The following is a 16,809-nucleotide window of genomic DNA, read 5'->3' on the forward strand; positions in this document are numbered from 1 at the left end:
CACTGTCACCACAGTGTCCCCACAGCTGCCACGGGTGGTCCCGTGCTGATGGGACACCCCTGCTCCAGAGCAAGAAGCCACCGTTGTCACTGGGCTTGGGGACATTAATATATATAAATATATAAATACTGGGGGGCTTTTTCTTAATGATTTTAACGCTCTAAGGTCAAACGGTGCCGCCACGGACGCGCCAGGATGGGGCGGGGGGGGTGCACCCGGTGCTTCCAGAGCTGAGAGAACCAATTGCCCCCCCCTTAAGTGTCCCCCCCCCGGGCTGAGCCGATGGGCCCCATCCCGTCCTGTCCCGGCGCAGGGGGACGAGCACACCAGGGCAGTGGGAACCCCCCCCCCCCCAACTCCTGCCCCACCACCCCACCGCCAGCTGCACCCCCATCCCGCACCGCCTCGCTCCGCGCTACTGCCTGCAGCTGGGACGGGGCCCTGGGTTGTAGGGGGGGGGAGTGGGGGGCTCTGTTACCCCCCTACCCCTTCCCAAACGCCCGCGCCTCGCCTCGCGCTCCTGCTTTGCACGTGCTGGGGAGCCGCCGCGGCCGCTGCCGGAGCCGCCGTGTGCCCCTCGCTGGGGCTCCGGCCCCCCGACGCCTCCTGCAACGCCGCAGATTTATTTACAATAAAGATTTGGAGACTGAGGAGGGGGGGGTTCTGCTTTTCGCCGGCGCTGGGGGGGGGGGGGGTTGGGCAGTAGGGGGATCCGCTGGTGTCACTGGTGAGGATGCTCCAGTCCCTGGTTGAATCCACCTCACCGCTGTCCCTCCCCTGTCTCACGTCCCCAAGGGTTTTGGGGGGTGCTGGTATGGAGGTGATGACACATGGTGACAGCCACCAAGCTCCCTCGCCCACTCTCAGCTTCTGCCCAGCCAGGGACTCTGCCCCATCGTGGGGACACGTGGCTGCTCCACGTCCCATGGGTCCTGCGCCTGTCCCACTGCAAGGACACAGCTCCATCCCTGGGACACTGCACGGCCACAGCACCAGGCCCCAGCCCCTGCCCACCTCTGGGACACAGGAGCTGTCCAGCGTCCCACTGCAGGGACAAGGGACACACGGGTGGGTTCTCATCCCCTCCCAGGGTGGGTTAGCGCCATGCAGGGTCCTGCAAAGCCAGGCAGATTGGGGCTCAGGGCTGGGACCCCCAAGTCCCAGGGGGATGAAACAGCCTCCCCTGGGCCCAGCCCGGGTGATGCTCAGTTGGGGCTGGTGTGGTCGGGCTCGGCACAGCCACACTGCCTGGCACAGCCGGACTCCAGCTCAGCACATTGGCCACGAGAGGGCTCCCCCAGTCCGGTCCATGCGCACCCGGACTGGACGTGCTGGAGCTGCTCCCATCTCCCCGAGCTGCCCTGAGCACACAGGTGCCTCTGCTTGGGGTCCCTGACTGGCTGCCAGCAGACGAACAGTGCTGCCAGCCCCCTCAGCCCTGGAGTCACCCCAAATTCCCTGCCCCTCTCAGAGAAGGGGGGGAAGTCCTAGGGAACCCCCTTCCCTGCCGGTGAGGGATGAGGGGTGAGCCGCCTGGTGATGCACACAGCAGCACCCTGCCTGAGGGGGGCCTGGCACGGAGCTGTGGGGCTGGAGGTGCCCTGCAGAGCCCCTCAGGGACACGCTGTGTCCCCATGCGGCGTGGCACGGAAACACACGGGGACTCAGCACCTCACGGGAGGCGCTCAGCACCGGGGGGCTGGGCTGGGCGACGGCACTCGGTGCTGGAGAGACCTGGGAGCACCTCAGGGTGCTGCCTCCCTTGGCAGGGCCAGCCCCAGGCAGGTGGTCTTGCCCCTGGTTGTGGAAGGGTCCAGCCCAGCACCAGCACCAGGCACCGGCAGCTACAGCCTTGTGGAGAGCAGCACAGGGTGGGAAGATGCAGGGAAGACTCCTGCCACGGCTGGGAGCACAGGGTGGGCACCCAGCTGAGCTGGGGGGGGGTGGTCTGCACCAGGAGCCAGCCTCCCCTCAGCTGCAGCTGCCAGGGCAAGGCTCAGAGCAGGTAAATCCATCACAGTAAAGATGTCTTTGGGCCCTGTACAGGTTCAGTCACAGATTTGCTACCAGCCCTGAGCGAGATGCGTCTCAGCAAGGGGCTATTTTGGGCTGGTGTCTAGATACCAGGGCGCTGAGTGAGCCAGAAACATCCCAGATGCACAGCCCAGGTCTGAATCCCGAGTTATTCCCAGCCTGTGGGGTCAGGAGGGCACAGAACATGACTCAACATCAGCCCAAGCCCAGCCTGCAGCCCCACACACAGCAGCTTCCCTGCTTGCTACGGGCTGCCTGCCCCCCTGCATGTGGCACAGCACAGGGGGGGGGGTCTGTGTCCTGCCTGGCCCTGCTGTGTGTGCTGGAGGCTGGGGATCACCAGGACACTGTGGTGGGCTTGGATGTGCAGGGCAGGAGGGAGCTGCTCTTCAGCCACCTCCCAGGACCACAACAGGCTGCAGGGAACAGTGTCCAGTGACACAACACCCCAGGCTGCAGCTCCTTGGTTGGACTCCATGATCTTGAAGGGCTTTCCCAACCTTGTAATTCTGTGCTTCCTCTCCATCACAACCTTCTCCAGCTCCTTCCTGGCTTCCTCCATCGCATCACTCACCTCCTCTTCCTCGTGGAGCAGCTGCCCTGAAGCGTGGGGTGGAGCACAGGCTGGCTGGAGATTGAGCTCCTCCTGCTCCCTCCTCACCAGTTGCACACCAGAGCCCAGGCCTTGTGCTGGGCTCTGACCCACACTCCAGCCAGGTTCTTAACAGCCCTTGCTGAGGGTTAAGCACACTGCCTGAGGAGGAAGCCACAGGCTCCCATTTTCATGCTGAGATGCTCCTCCTGTGAGGCTGTGAGGTCAGCATCGGCTTTTCCATGCCTCTGAGGCCACATAGAGAGCTGGAGCCCTAATCCCAGCGTGGTATCTGTGTGTGTGTGTGTGTCTCCAGCACACAACATACCTGAGAGGAGGCTCAGAGGCTCAGACAGGCCTGGGACATGTGTCTGTCCAAGCAAACTGTGGCTTCCAGGGATGAAATCAAAGCCTCACCCACCCCTCTTCTCACCCAGCAAGGAGCCTCCAAGGGCCAATCCCTTTCCAGGCTGGGAGGTTGGTGGTGGTTGGAGCTCTGTGATCCTTGGGGGGGGGGTCCCTTCCAACCCAGACCAGCCTGTGATTCTATGATCCCACCAACCCCAAAAAACCCTGCAACCTGTGAGGAAAAAAACCCTAAGCAAACCCCTCATCACTAGTAAAAGCCAAGAAATAAGGAAGCCAACACCTCAGCTCCCTGTGCCTGCGCCGTTACGTAATGGGAAACCCTTGGACCTAAAATATCCCCACTCCTTCGGATGCTGAAGCCGACGACCGACCATCTGGCTGTGATTTTTCCAGCTATAATCTAACGAGGCAGCCCTCAGGCTTTTAGGGTGCACACAAGGAAGAAAATCCTCAAGGACCCTTCCGGAATGTGGGCACAGCAAAGGCCACAGCATGGGGAGCAGCCACGTGAGCGGCAGCTTGCGTGAGCAGAGGGATGCTAGGGCTGCTCTGAAGGAAGCTGAGATGTTTCAGTTGGCTTTGGAGAGCAGAGGGACCCTGTCAGATGGTCAGGAGGCAAAGCTGCCACGTGAAGCGGAACGGGGAAACGGTGTCCTGGCCTGGAGGGAGTTCTCTTCCTGGGGGCTAAATCACAGGTGAGGGGAAGGAACACCCCAAATTCTGGCTTCGCAACGCAGCTAACGCCCCCCCAGCTCATTTTCCATGCAAATAAATGACTGAACCCTGCTACAAGCCAGGACACACGTTTCCCAGCTGGGAAACCCTCTGAGGGCTGACACACCAGCATGACACAGCAGCTGTCCGTCTGTCCCTTCCCAGTCTGAACCTCCCAGACGTACACCCACCACCCTTGAGCACTTTCTGCCCCAGTGCCGATGCTGGGAGACAGCGTGGCTGGGTCACCCTCTGCTCCCGGTGGGAAAGAGAGGTCTGGAGAGGAGAGGGAGGCTGGGAAGCACAGAGCCCACTCCAGCTCTCCACCAGAGCCCCTGGCACAGCGTGTGGGCTGTGATGGAGCAGAACCAAAGGAGGTCCCATTGTGCCTCCTGGAGCTGAGGTTCTTATCTGCTGCTCGGAGACGTTAGGGAAATTCACCTTTTTGCCTCCACGGAGTCTTCCTGCAGGCAAAGAGGGGAGAGAAGGTCAAAAGGAGCCTGTGTGCTTCCAGTAAAAGCAGAGCCCAGCTTGGTCTTGCTGGTGATGGGAATTTGGCTCTTTAGGCTCCAGTTGGGAACAAGACTGAAACCAGCACGCAGGACACAGGGGGCAGGAGGTGAGTGTCTCTGAGCAGCCTTACACAATGCTGTCAGTCCCCATGGCACTCTGGAGTGCTGATCAGAAACCAGGCACTCCAGGTTGGGGAAGGAAGGGGAGTGCCAGTGCTCCCAGCCACAGAGGGTTTGCCAAGCCCGGAGCATCCGCAGTGGAGCCGACCCGAGTTTCGGGTGAGCTGGGAGGAGCTGGGCAGGCTGAGCTGGCTGAAGAGGCATCGAAGCTGAACCCTGCCACTGCCCGACCCTGACACACCACTGACCCAACTTCTGATGGCGACAAGGAACATGTGACACACAGCTGGGAACATGGGACCAAACACACTCTGAACAAATCTGAACACCAGAATCACTGGTAGAAATCCTCTGAGGTTAACAGACATGGGTGGAGGGAGCTGCCACGGCAGAGGGCCCTGGTCCTGACATGAAAGCTGCTTTGGTATCTGCTCTCCACAACCTACCCCGTACGCTGCAACAGCTCAGAGCCTGGGGGGAAGAAAAGAGACACTGGTTCAAGGAGGGCTGGGCGATGGGAGCAAGGGGTGAGGGCAGCCCCGGAGGCAGCAGCCACAGCCCTGATGCTCGTGGATGGAGATGCTCGCGGGATGGAGATGCTCACAGGAGGGAGATGCTCATGGGATAGAGATGTTCACAGGATGGAGATGCTCACGGGATGGAGATGCTCATGGGATGGAGATACTCATGGGATAGAGATGCTCACAGGATGGAGATGCTCATGGGATGGAGATGCTCATGGGATAGAGATGCTCACGGGATGGAGATGCTCATGGGATAGGGATGCTCACAGGATGGAGATGCTCATGGGATGGAGATACTCATGGGATAGAGATGCTCACAGGATGGAGATGCTCATGGGATGGAGATGCTCATGGGATAGAGATGCTCACAGGATGGAGATGCTTGCGGGATGGAGTTGCTCATGGGATAGAGATGCTCACAGGATGGAGATGCTCACAGGATGGAGATGCTCACAGGACGGAAATGCTCACAGGATGGAGATGCTCACAGGATGGAGATGCTCACGGGATGGAGATGCTGTGGCCAGGGGTTGCTGTGGACACAGGCAGGGGGTGGCAGGGCTGGCTGCGCATCGACACGCAGCCGCATCACGAACGGCTTGCGAGGGCCGTGGGCTGCAGGCACAGCCCAGCGCCTCCGCCGCCGACGGGAAGGGACGGGTTTTTGCTAGCCCAGAAGACAGCCAGTGGCCTGGAAACGTGATGGAAGGCTTTGGCGAGCTTGAGCTTGGGCTGTGCAGCCGCCAGCTCCAGGGCGGGGGGGTGAGAACAGCCTGGGGGAAGTGGGGGAAACCCAATTCCTTGAGTCTGTGACCATCATACAGAACAAATATCCAGCTGCCCTTTAAGCAACGATCTGGCTGGCCGGGCCGCTGACTGCAGTGCCTTGTAGGTCTTTTCCAGCTCAAAGGCTGTGTCATTCCAGGCGTGGGCTAGCCTGGCTGCTGCTTTCTCTTAGCAGTCATCCCCCCACGAACGCTTGAGTTCACATTTCAGCCGCTGGTAAGCTTTAACCCACAAGCAGCCGCGGACTCAAACACCGCGGGCTGACCGGGATTGCGCGTGCGAGATGGGTGCAGCCTGTTTTACAGCTCAGCAGTTCAGATCCAGGTCAGCAGGATTTAATTGAGCATCCCCAGCGGGGCCATCTCACCTTGGCAGAGCAGAGGGAGATGCTCCGTGGCTGAACTCTCCCTTCCGCGGGCGCCGGCTGTCACCCGCCGCCGGGATGCAGCACGCCGGGACGGACCCCTGTCTTGCTGAGCCCCCTCGCCTGTAACTGCACACACGATGTCAAGCTTGTGTTAAACTGGAGGAGCCAGGGATTGCTGAGTCCAATTGGTGTCTGGCAAAGCAAAGGCTCTGTTTTCCTGAGCGTTTTCTCCCTCGTCCTTGTTAGGAATTCAAACCCGTAACTACAAACCAGCAATTTATCAAATTAGCTTTGAAGTCTCTCAAGATCCTGGCTCTCCTCTTCAGGATATGTGCAGTACTGTGGCTCTCCAGGTCAGAGCAGTTTATGTAACCATCTCCTTACCCCTGCTCTGGCTATCTGGGATCTCCATCCTTACCAAGGACCTGCTCTTTCCTTACTGGACACCAAAACAGGCATAGAAATAAGAAACACAAAACCCCCCAAGCACTGCAGAGGATCCTAACTGCCTTTTTGTGTGTAAAAACCAGAACCAGTCGTTAAGGAACACTGCTGCTCCAGCCAGCTACCCAGCAGGATCCACTTAGCCAGATTTCCAATTAAACCAGTACTTCATTTCACAGCCCCATGGCATATCCCTGAGCTCATCCCCTCCTGTGATGGTCCAGCAACGAGCTGCCCTCCCTCCCTAGACACAAGCGAGAAATATTCTGGGATAACGTGATCCAACAGACCTGCTGGGAAGGGAAATCTCAGGGCAGATGGACTTTTCTTGGAATGATGATGTTCCAGGTGAAACGCACGGCAAAGCTTCCCCACCTGCCCTCTGCCCAGCTACACCCCTCTGACATTGAGGGTATGGAGGTTGTTTCTATACTGACAAAGCACCACGGGCCCCAGCTTGCCCAGCAACATCCAGGTGCTATCCCAGTGCACAGAGGAGCAAGGACATCCCTCAGATGGGAGAGCCAGACACTGCACAACGTCCCCCCATGCCGGGCTGAGCACACTACTCACGTCCCACAAAAGCTATATCCACACCTCCCTGCTGCCTTTCAGTTAATCAACTCATTTTCTATTTGGTATAATCACATCTCTCTTCTTAATTTAGAAGTTCAGGCTCCTGGCCCTGCATCTGCCACTGTGCCATCCCCTGGACCACCGTGGGGGTGGCTACGTGCTCTGGCAGCTGCCTGGCCATGCAACCAAAGCCCTCACTCATGTTCTTACCTGGTTTAATACCCAGTTCAATATGTATCAGTACCCAGTTTGATACGTATTGGTGCCTGGTTTAATAATTGGTGCCTGGTTTAACATGTATGGGTACCTGGTTCCATACGTACCCATACCCAGTTCCACATGTATCCATACCCAGTTCCATATGTATCCATACCCAGTTCCATATGTATCCATACCTGGCTCAATACATACCCTTACCCAGTTCAATACATATCCTTGCCCAGTTCTATACATCTTCATACCTGGTTCCATAGGTACCCATATCCAGTTCAATACATATTCATACCCAGTTCCATACATATCCTTACCCAGTTCCATACGTATCCATACCCAGTTCCATACGTATCCATACCCAGTTCAATACATATCCTTACCCAGTTCCATACATATCCATACTCAGTTCCATACATATCCATACCCAGTTCCATACGTATCCATACCCAGTTCAATACATATCCTTACCCAGTTCCATACGTATCCATACCCAGTTCAATACATATCCTTACCCAGTTCCATACATATCCATACCCAGTTCAATACATACCCTTAACCACTTCCATCCATATCCATACCCAGTTCCATATGTATCCTTGCCCAGTTCAGTATGTATCCATACCCGGTTCCATCCGTATCCTTACCTGGTTCCATATGTATCCATACCCAGCTCAATAAGCAGTCCTGCCTGTTCTCAACAGCAGCACTTCTGGCTCCCACCTCTTCAAGGGACTGGGAATGGCCTGAACTTCCCTCCATCTGGTCTGCAGTCAGCCAGTGCCCATGGGGCACTGAAGGGACATGTTAATAAACAGGGTGAAGCTGCAGCTGTTTTCACACTGAGAAGCAGGTTTGCTCCAGGAGAGGGAATTCTGTGCACCCAGCCAGGCCAGGTTGGGAGTGCTGGTAACAGCAGTCCCATCTCCTGGCCATCAGTGGATTTACAAAACACCTCCCAGTTCTACCTGCCAAGTACAGTTGATACTGGGGTGGGGGGAGAAGGAGAAATCAATGAAAATATCAAAATAGCTCATATTAAAACCAAGGTATGAAAATACCTGGCTGTAAAGACCAGGATCACAGTTCCTTCTGCCCAGCAGACCAGGCATTCCCTGCTCTCACTCCCATCACCACGGCGCTGCTCCCAGCACCTCACCAGCCTGGGACAACAGCCCCAGAGCAGGCTGGAGCAGCTCTTACTGGCACCACAGCAAGGTGGTGGCTGGTGCCCAGAACCTTTACCCTGCTCCCTTTTCCCTTCCAAATCACATATCCCATTGCAGAATTTACCAGATCGATCCCCCCCTGATTTTCCCAGACTCTCCCTGCACATTTCCATGTGTCCCCCTCCACCTGGTTTTAAGAGGATTTACAGTGGCAAGTGTTGGGCTGGTTATCCATCTTCTCATGGCCAATATGGAAAACACACTCCCAGGGAAGCTACGTGTTCATCCCTCACACCGAGCGCGTTCCAGCTACGAGCCCACAGAGATTCAGGGTGTTGATGTCATCAAACTGACTTTTCAGCAGCTCCCTCAAAGGGCTCTGGAAGCGTTAACAACTTTATTCCCAAATATGGTTGGTTGGTTGCTCAGCCACATTTTTGGATCTGTGCTTTACATGTCAGGCTCTGGGCTCTGTCTGGGCTGGAGGGTCACTCTGTGCTCAGTGGAAACAGGCTTGTTCCGAAGGGTTGGACCTCTTAAGGAGACTATAAAACATCCAACATACCTGTGAAGATGCTGTCAGCCTCCAATTAACCAATTAATCATGTGTTGTGCTGAGCAAGCTCCAGGGAAGTTGATTCCTGTCCTGGTGCTCCTCATCTGGGCAGGGTAGTGCAGCTGAAGCGGAGCAGAGCAGCGGGTCTGGCGCTGTCAGGGTGGGGATGGGGATGGGGATGGGGATGGGGGGGGTGTCTCCTCCTTCCATTAAAAACCACAGACAACCTGCAAGCTTCCCACTGTCACAGCATTTCTCACCAGTGCACACCAATCCCAGTTCACCCCAGCACTCCAAGGACACAAGGCAAACACATGAAGGAGCTCTATGGCGCGCTGACTGGGTTCTGTACAAGGTAAGAGCACGTGCAGCAATGGACTGCTCAGTGCCACAGCCCCAGCTACTTCCCTGCACAGAAGTCAGGGGGAGTTACAGCCAAGGCAGCTCCAAACTGACTGAGACACTCACAGGTACCAACACTGCCAACGTCTCTGTGCTACCAGAACCACTCTCCATACAGAACAGGTCTTCACAGAATCCCAGACTGGTTTGGGCTGGAAGGGACATTAAACATCATCAAGTCCCAACCCCCACAGGGGGTGCCTCTCCCCAGCCCAGGCTGCTCAAGGCCCAATCCAACCTGACCTTGCACCTGCCAGGGATGGGGCAGCCACCACCTCCCTGGGCACCCTGTGCTGGGGCCTCACCCTCCTCAGAGTGAAGAATTTCTTCCTAATACCCAATCTAAACCCACCCCCTTCCAAGTTAAACCTGTTCCCCTCGTCCTATCACTCATGGAGAAAGGCACAGAAAGCCTGACAAACATGGGTATATGTGGGAACACTGATATTTTAGGGATAAGAAAGACTCAAGAGGGGACAATAAGGGCACCTCACGTCACAACACAGTGAGAGCTGAGAAGTTGGCACGATGATTTCTGCTACTCCCAAGAAAGCTAAGCTCTGTCACCATGTGCCTGCTGACTTAGGACAGCCTGGGATGGTGACTTCCATCCGGATACCCAGACCAACCTCCCAGCACAGCATGTTCCAGGTGCAGCACAGGTCTGTGTCAGCTGAGAGAGCTGGAGGTGTTCAGCCTGGAGAAGAGGAGGCTGAGGGGAGACCTTCTCCCCACCTCCACTGCCCTGACAGGAGGGTGCAGAGAGGTGGGTGATGGTCTCTTCAGCCAGGGGACAGGAGATGGGACAAGGGGCAATGGGCTCAAGCTGCCCCAGGGCAGGGTCAGCTCAGATGGGAGGGAAAAGTTCCTCCCTGAAAGAGTTGTGGGGCTGTGGCACAGGCTGCCCAGGGAGGGGCTGAGTCACCATCCCTGGATGTGTTTAAAAAAAGGGTAGATGAGGTGCTCAGGAATATGGTTTAGCACAGGATGGGAATGGTTGGACTCAGTATCTCAAAGGTCTTTTCCAACCCTGTGACTCTGTGAAGGTAACCTGGCAGGGCAGGTTAGTGCTCAGTCTCAAGAATTCCTGAATCCTTAACAGAACAAGCCACAGGAAGGGCGTAGGTGCTACAGACCGTGGCTGAGTGCAGGCAGGAGCGCTCACCGCTAACGACATTAACCCCCAGCCTGTGCCTCCAGCAGGAAAATTACTCTGCAGAGAGGATGTAATTTGCCAGACCTGGTACGAAGTCAGTCGCGTTCTCCTCGCTGCACGGCAGAGGGAAACGAGGTGGAACCGCCAGCCGGGCTGCCCAGCGACACGCAGGGTTCGTCGGGGGGACGTCTGGGCGCGCGGCGCTGGCGGGGAGCTCCTCGAGCAGCCGAGGCAGCCGCGCAGGGCTGGCAGATGTGACACGGGACCCCTGGGAGACGCGTCCTCTCGGAGCAGCAGCTGGAGGCCAGGCGATACAGCCGGGGTCACCGCAGACAGCACCACGCATCGAGCCCCCACAGCCAGCCCGTGGGGACTTGTACCATCACCCCAGCTTTGACCTCAGCGCTTCCTACCCCGGCTTGCGGAGCGTGGAGAGCCAACGCAGCCCTTGCAGGGCGGCTTTTGTCCCTCTCAACACACCGCACACGGAGAGCTCAGCAACCAGACCCTCCTTCTTCCATTAACGCCTGCAGCATTTCAGAACCCCTCGTTACAAGGAGGTTTCTGCACTTTCCAACTCTCACACACACTGCCTGCTGTGACCCCCGGAGATAATCACACGCCCAGAGACACCGGTGAGTGTCACAGAAGCGACGCAGCAGGAGCCCAGGCCCTGCACAACCTCCCGGGTTCCCCGTGCACTTGGGCTGCCGCCGCCACGCAGCTCAAACCGACCTCACCGACACGGCGCTGGCGGCGACTGTGTCTGCGCTGTTCCCTGCTCCGTGCGGCTTTCCCAGTCTCCAGAGATCCCAGGATGCCCAGGTAAGCTGGTGGTTGAGCAAGAGACACACAGTGATCACCGCAGGGTCCTGCCTCAGTCCCCACCACCCATTTCTGCCGCTACGGCCCCGGCCGACCGAGGCTCGGGATGCACTGTGCTCCATGAGAGCAGCAGTGCTGTCCTCATCTCTAGGGCTGGTTTCTCCTGAACTCTGAACAAGCAGCTTTTTTATCCCAAGCCCACACTGCCGAATCCAAATCACTCACAGCTTTCCAGCAGCTGCATGACACGGCAAAGCCCTTACTGCCTCCTCAGACACCCAACTCCGAGGCCAAATCTGCAGCGAGGGGAAAGCACGGGACACTCACTAAAGCCATCTTTTGTGCTGGGCCAAACAGACAGGCATTCAGCTGCAGTTTTTACAAGGAGCTGGGCAGCCAGCTCCCGTATGCTCCTTGGAAAAATCGCAGCTAAATTAGGCCAGTGAGCGCTGCACAGTTCACTGGCCATTATCAGCATGCTCATTCATATGCACAAACACAGATCTCCATGTGTGGGTAAGCCATCCCCTTCCCAAGGCCTGACTGGAGAAGTCCAGAGATATTTTGGGGGTGGGGGTGGTGTTTCCCTGTTTTTGATGGGATTGTTCCTGTGGTTGAAGAGCAATTCACAGGTGGGGAGGCAAGGATCGTTTCTAATGCTTTTATTACAAGGTCAAATATATATATATATATATATATAAAAAAATAATTCCAAGTTGTGGCTCTAAGGCGACAGCATTAAAACATCCCTCACCCTCACTCATGACAGCTCATCACTGGGCTACCTAACTGCTGGGAAAAAGAAGCCATTTCACACAGACTGGAGTTATCCACTGGATTTAATCTTTTTCTTTGAGCATTTCCCCCCCCCCAAACTGCATCCAAAACCAGAGAGTGACAAGACAAACCCAAGTGATGTCCAGTATTTTGTCTCTGAAAGTCTCCTCTGAACACACATGGTGGGACAGCCTTCTTCAAGCCAGAGCAAGAGAGCATCTGAGAGCGATGCACGGATCAAGCCCGAGACTTTGAAACCGAATAGAGTCACAGACACCAACAGACACCCTCTATGAAGGACAAACACTCAGTTTCAAAGAAAATTTGCACTTTATATACAGGGAAAATGAAAACAAACCCCCGAAGCCCCCCCAACAGTAAGAGGAAGAGCTCCATTGCTTGGCACCTTCCGAAGGAAGTCAGTGCTGGGAGCGCAGCAGTCTCTGCGCCGCTCGCCAACAGGAGGATTTACTGGTGTGGATGAAAGCTGATGGGACTGACCTGAGACAGGAGCTTGATGTGGGGAACAGTTTAGACTGTTAATGGGCAAAGGGCGAACGCAAACACCGGGCGACGCAGCTGCGGCGGCTCCGTTTAAAGCCGCTGCTGGGGAACGGCTGCAGTTTGCACAGAGGGGACAGGAGATTCACTTCTCGCCATTCAGCTGGTGAAAAGCCGTTCTGAAACCGCTGCCAAGGGTTAAGCACAACGTCACCCCCTTGGGGAGCTGAGAAGAAGCAGCCCAGTGTTGGGGGATAATGAGCAGATTGTGGCCGTGCATCTGTGTTTGTCTCCAGGCTCCGAACGTCTTTCCCTAGGACTTCCAGACATGTTTTCCACCCAGCTTCGCCATGGCGCTCAGCTCCGTGCTGACAAAGCCTCGCTGCCCATCTTCAGGCAGCGTGTTCCTCTCCAGACTCCTGGCTAATTAGAGGAGTGCTATTAATAAGCTCCTTCTCACCGGCTCGTTGTACCCTGCCCGCGAGTCCACACAAGCTTTTCACAGCTGCCGCATGCTTCCTGTGCTACCCAAAAGACATCACCCTGAAACTCTGCTCCCTCAAACTCAGCGGTTGCTCCTTCCCTGGAGCAGCAGCCAGCAGACTCTGCCAAACAAGACAAAGAGCATTTTCACTTCCACACGTCTCTGCCCGAGGAGAAGCGGCGAAGCTGTCGCCGACCCCGCGGTGCAGAGGGTTGCGTTGGCTCTGGGCACACACCTACGTGTCTCTAAAGCAGAGCTGACAGATAGCTGGGTTCTACACCTGGACTGCCTGGGGTCCTGGAGTGAAAACAGACTGAAAACAACTCGGCAAAATACCTATTTTCAGCAAGTGCTTGGGTAGAGGATAACTGCAAGCATGTGCTCGCATCCCCTTGGGTTAAACTTAAGGTAAAGCTGATGTTTTGATGTTCCACAGGACAGGAGTGGGGTTGATCTGCCCTCTCCACGAAGCCTTTCTTCTCAATCCTGCTCCTGATCAGGCTGTAACGAGGACACTAAGGACTGAGGTAGCCTCAAAACACAGCAGCCCCGCTTGAAACAGGCCCCCAAAAATGTATCGCAACACACAAAGAAACCTGACAACAACAACAACAACAACAAGGACAAAGAGAGCAGAGAGAGGTCCTGAACACATCATAAATAGGAGGAAAAAGCATACACATTTATCAGCATCCTTGCCAAAAAGACACTGCCAAAGGCAGCAAATACCGCTCTCTCCTTTTCTAATTATAAATTCAAGTTTAATGCCAAACCCCACAGAATGCCAGATCTGACCAGTCTCTCAAGCAGAAATCTAAATTATACATACTGCTCTGCCTGAACTAAATTCCTCGGACACAGCAGAAGGATGAGGGGTCTGGAATAAGGCAGCAGCACTGAGAGTTGGAAAGGGCTTTGTAAAAACTCCTCCAGACAGCTCGGTGTCCTGGCTGGGCTGGGGAGGGGGTGGGAAGGAAGGTTAATTCCTCGAGTGTAATGCACAGAGAAACAAAATCGCCCTGACTCCATCTAAGCAGATTACTTTGGAAAAGACAGAAATCTCCTCCAAAAGGTATCGGAACGACGTCGTGCCCTTGGGGAGAGGGGGGTGTTATGTAACAACAAGCCCTCAAAACCATCCATTTCCATAGATCTCACATAAATTACTGAATCCAGCCATTTCTATTGACTTTTGTTTTGTTTGGATGTTTTAGAGGGGTTTGAAGTGTCTCTTCTCTCCTGTTACATAAAGCTCGCAGGGAGGTCTGAGCGAGTCTCACTCCAAACCCCAGCACCCTCACACATCCTTTTTTCCTGGTAATAATTTACCACAGAGGGGAAACCCCCACCCCAAACCCCTTAGAACACATCAGTTACAGTACAACACTTCCACTTTGTAAGTAGCACATCATATTTTGGGAAAAGACAAGAGTCTAGAGCACCATTAACAGATGTTTTCCTAATTTTTCACTGCTCTGCTGCTCAGTGAGTGGCACCCACGGGCTGCCAGGCTAACCAGGGACTCCTCTGGGCTGTCTGCACGTTGAAAGGCACTTTTGAAACGCAGCATAGAAAGTTTTTTTTTCTGTTTAAAAACAAGGAAGAACGACGACAAAAAACTGCAGCCCACAGTAATAAAACTAGCAGAACACAAACAGCTACCCATCGCTTTCTCCTCATGGATATAAAAAAGTGTAACATCAGAGATCCAGTGTACAAATACAAAATAGTTGTGCATAATAAATGTACTATAATACTGTACATACAGCATAAACCGTTCAATGAGAATGATTTAAATATACCTATTTGTCTCCTGACTTGGAAGACAGAAGAATAAAGTCCTATAACCCTGGAATAGGAGTACAAACCCTTCCTGAATCACTAGCCAACGGTATCCCTGAAAATAAGCAGAGTCAAATATTTACTTAATGGAAGCCATTATTCAAGGGGTTGCTGGTTACGATAAAGTAGGAGGAAAAAAAAACCCCACAACTTATAAAACTCAGCCAACATTAAATCCAGACAGAGTTCTTCCCATCTCCTGACTTGCTACTGGCGCTGCTTTTGTTTGAGCCTGCTTTGGATTTCTTCTCTCTGGAACTGCTGGGATTGTTTTGGTTGTTGTAAGCCTGGATGGCGAGGTCCAGGCGCTCCTGAGCCACTTTAATTTCCCTCTGCAGGTTTTCCAGGTCGGCAGGAATGTTTTCTTCGTTGCTTCCATACTGCTGTTCCTGAGCTATATTGGCTTTGTTCTGTTTGTAGGCCATCTTGGCGTTGGACAGTTCGGTGTATTGCATTTGCTCTGGCTTGACCGCGATGTTATAGCCGGGAGGAGCGGACGGTGTGTTCCAAGTAAAAGGGTAGTTGTAGGTCCCAGAGTCGTCCAGCTCTTTCCTCTTGTTGTTCAACGTGTCCCGGATTGTGCCAAATCCCAAGTGGAGCATCTCCCAGACGTTCAGAAGTAAACACATGCAGCTCACCCCATACATGATCAGCAGGAAAATGGTCTTTTCGGTCGGCCTGGAAATGAAACAATCGATTTTGTGCGGGCACGGCTTCCTGCTGCACACAAAGATGGGGCTGACCTCAAAGCCATACAGAAAGTACTGACCCACCAGGAAGCCGATCTCGAACGTAGTCCTTGCCAGAAGCTGCAGGACATAAATCTTCATCAGCCCATCTTCACGGATACGCCGCCTGCCATCGTGTTTAGCTTTGGCAGGGGCCTGCTGCTCCTTGTTCTCCCGTTCGCTTTCCAGCTCTATTTCTGGGTACATCATGGGGTCTTCCTCATGGTCCTCCTCAGTCTCCTCTAAGCCACGGTGCTGTTTCCAGCGCATGGAAAAGCTTTTGCTCCTGATTCTTCTGTCGGCTTCGCTGTGTTCCACCATCCGGGCTATTTTATGAATGGCATAGCCCAAGTACATCACCGAGGGAGTGGCAACAAGAATGATCTGAAAGACCCAGAACCTCACGTGTGACAGGGGAGCAAAAGCATCATAACAAACGTTCTCACAGCCAGGCTGCTCCGTGTTGCACACGAACTTGCTTTGTTCATCGTAATAAATGGATTCTCCTCCCACAGCAGTCAGGACGATCCGAAACACAATCAACACTGTCAGCCAGATTTTGCCAACAAAGGTTGAGTGATTGTGGATCTCCTCTAACAGACGGGTCAGAAAACTCCAACTCATGGTGGTCAAATAATTTTATCTAAAAAACAAACGAACAAACACACACACACACACCCCACACACCCCAAACATGGATGAGTTTATCAGCTGGAACCTAAACGTTGCAACCAAGAAAATCAGAAATCTCTAGTGTTCCAGCTGACACACAACCCGTTCCGCAGCATCACCTGTCACCGGGAAACTCCAGCTGCCAGGATTTGCTTGAAGATCCTACGTCTCCTCCACAGGCTTTGGAGAAGGCAGCTACAAAGAGAAGCAGCAGTTAACTCCCATTTGGCAAGCAGGGAGCGCTCCCAAAGCTACTCAGGAGGAGCAGGAATTGTGGCTGCTCTGTACTTCAGATGTTAATAAAACATTTACACTCCAGGCTGAAACCTCTACACCACAGAAGAGCAAAGCTAAGCTCCCAGGGAATTTTATGGGTGCTGCTGGCAACATCAGTGTTGGTTGGCTCAGAGGAAGATTGATTTTAGCCCCACGGAGGCGGCCAGGCATTG

At 54.5% G+C, this 16,809-nt stretch overlaps 1 protein-coding gene across 1 annotated transcript; it reads right to left on the reverse strand.

Annotated features, from left to right (window-relative positions):
• Window positions 1-14,747: 14,747 nt before the first annotated feature.
• GJC1 (gap junction protein gamma 1) lies at window positions 14,748-16,326 on the reverse strand. Its single transcript, XM_084275478.1, has one exon. It carries the CDS (start codon window positions 16,310-16,312, stop codon window positions 15,131-15,133), a length of 1,182 nt encoding a protein of 393 aa, XP_084131604.1. The 5' UTR covers window positions 16,313-16,326; the 3' UTR covers window positions 14,748-15,130.
• Between the last annotated feature and the right edge of the window lie 483 nt (window positions 16,327-16,809).

The sequence above is a fragment of the Gallinula chloropus genome (assembly GCF_964237585.1).
Source record: "Gallinula chloropus genome assembly, chromosome: 26".
NCBI classification, from domain to species: Eukaryota; Metazoa; Chordata; class Aves; order Gruiformes; family Rallidae; genus Gallinula; species Gallinula chloropus.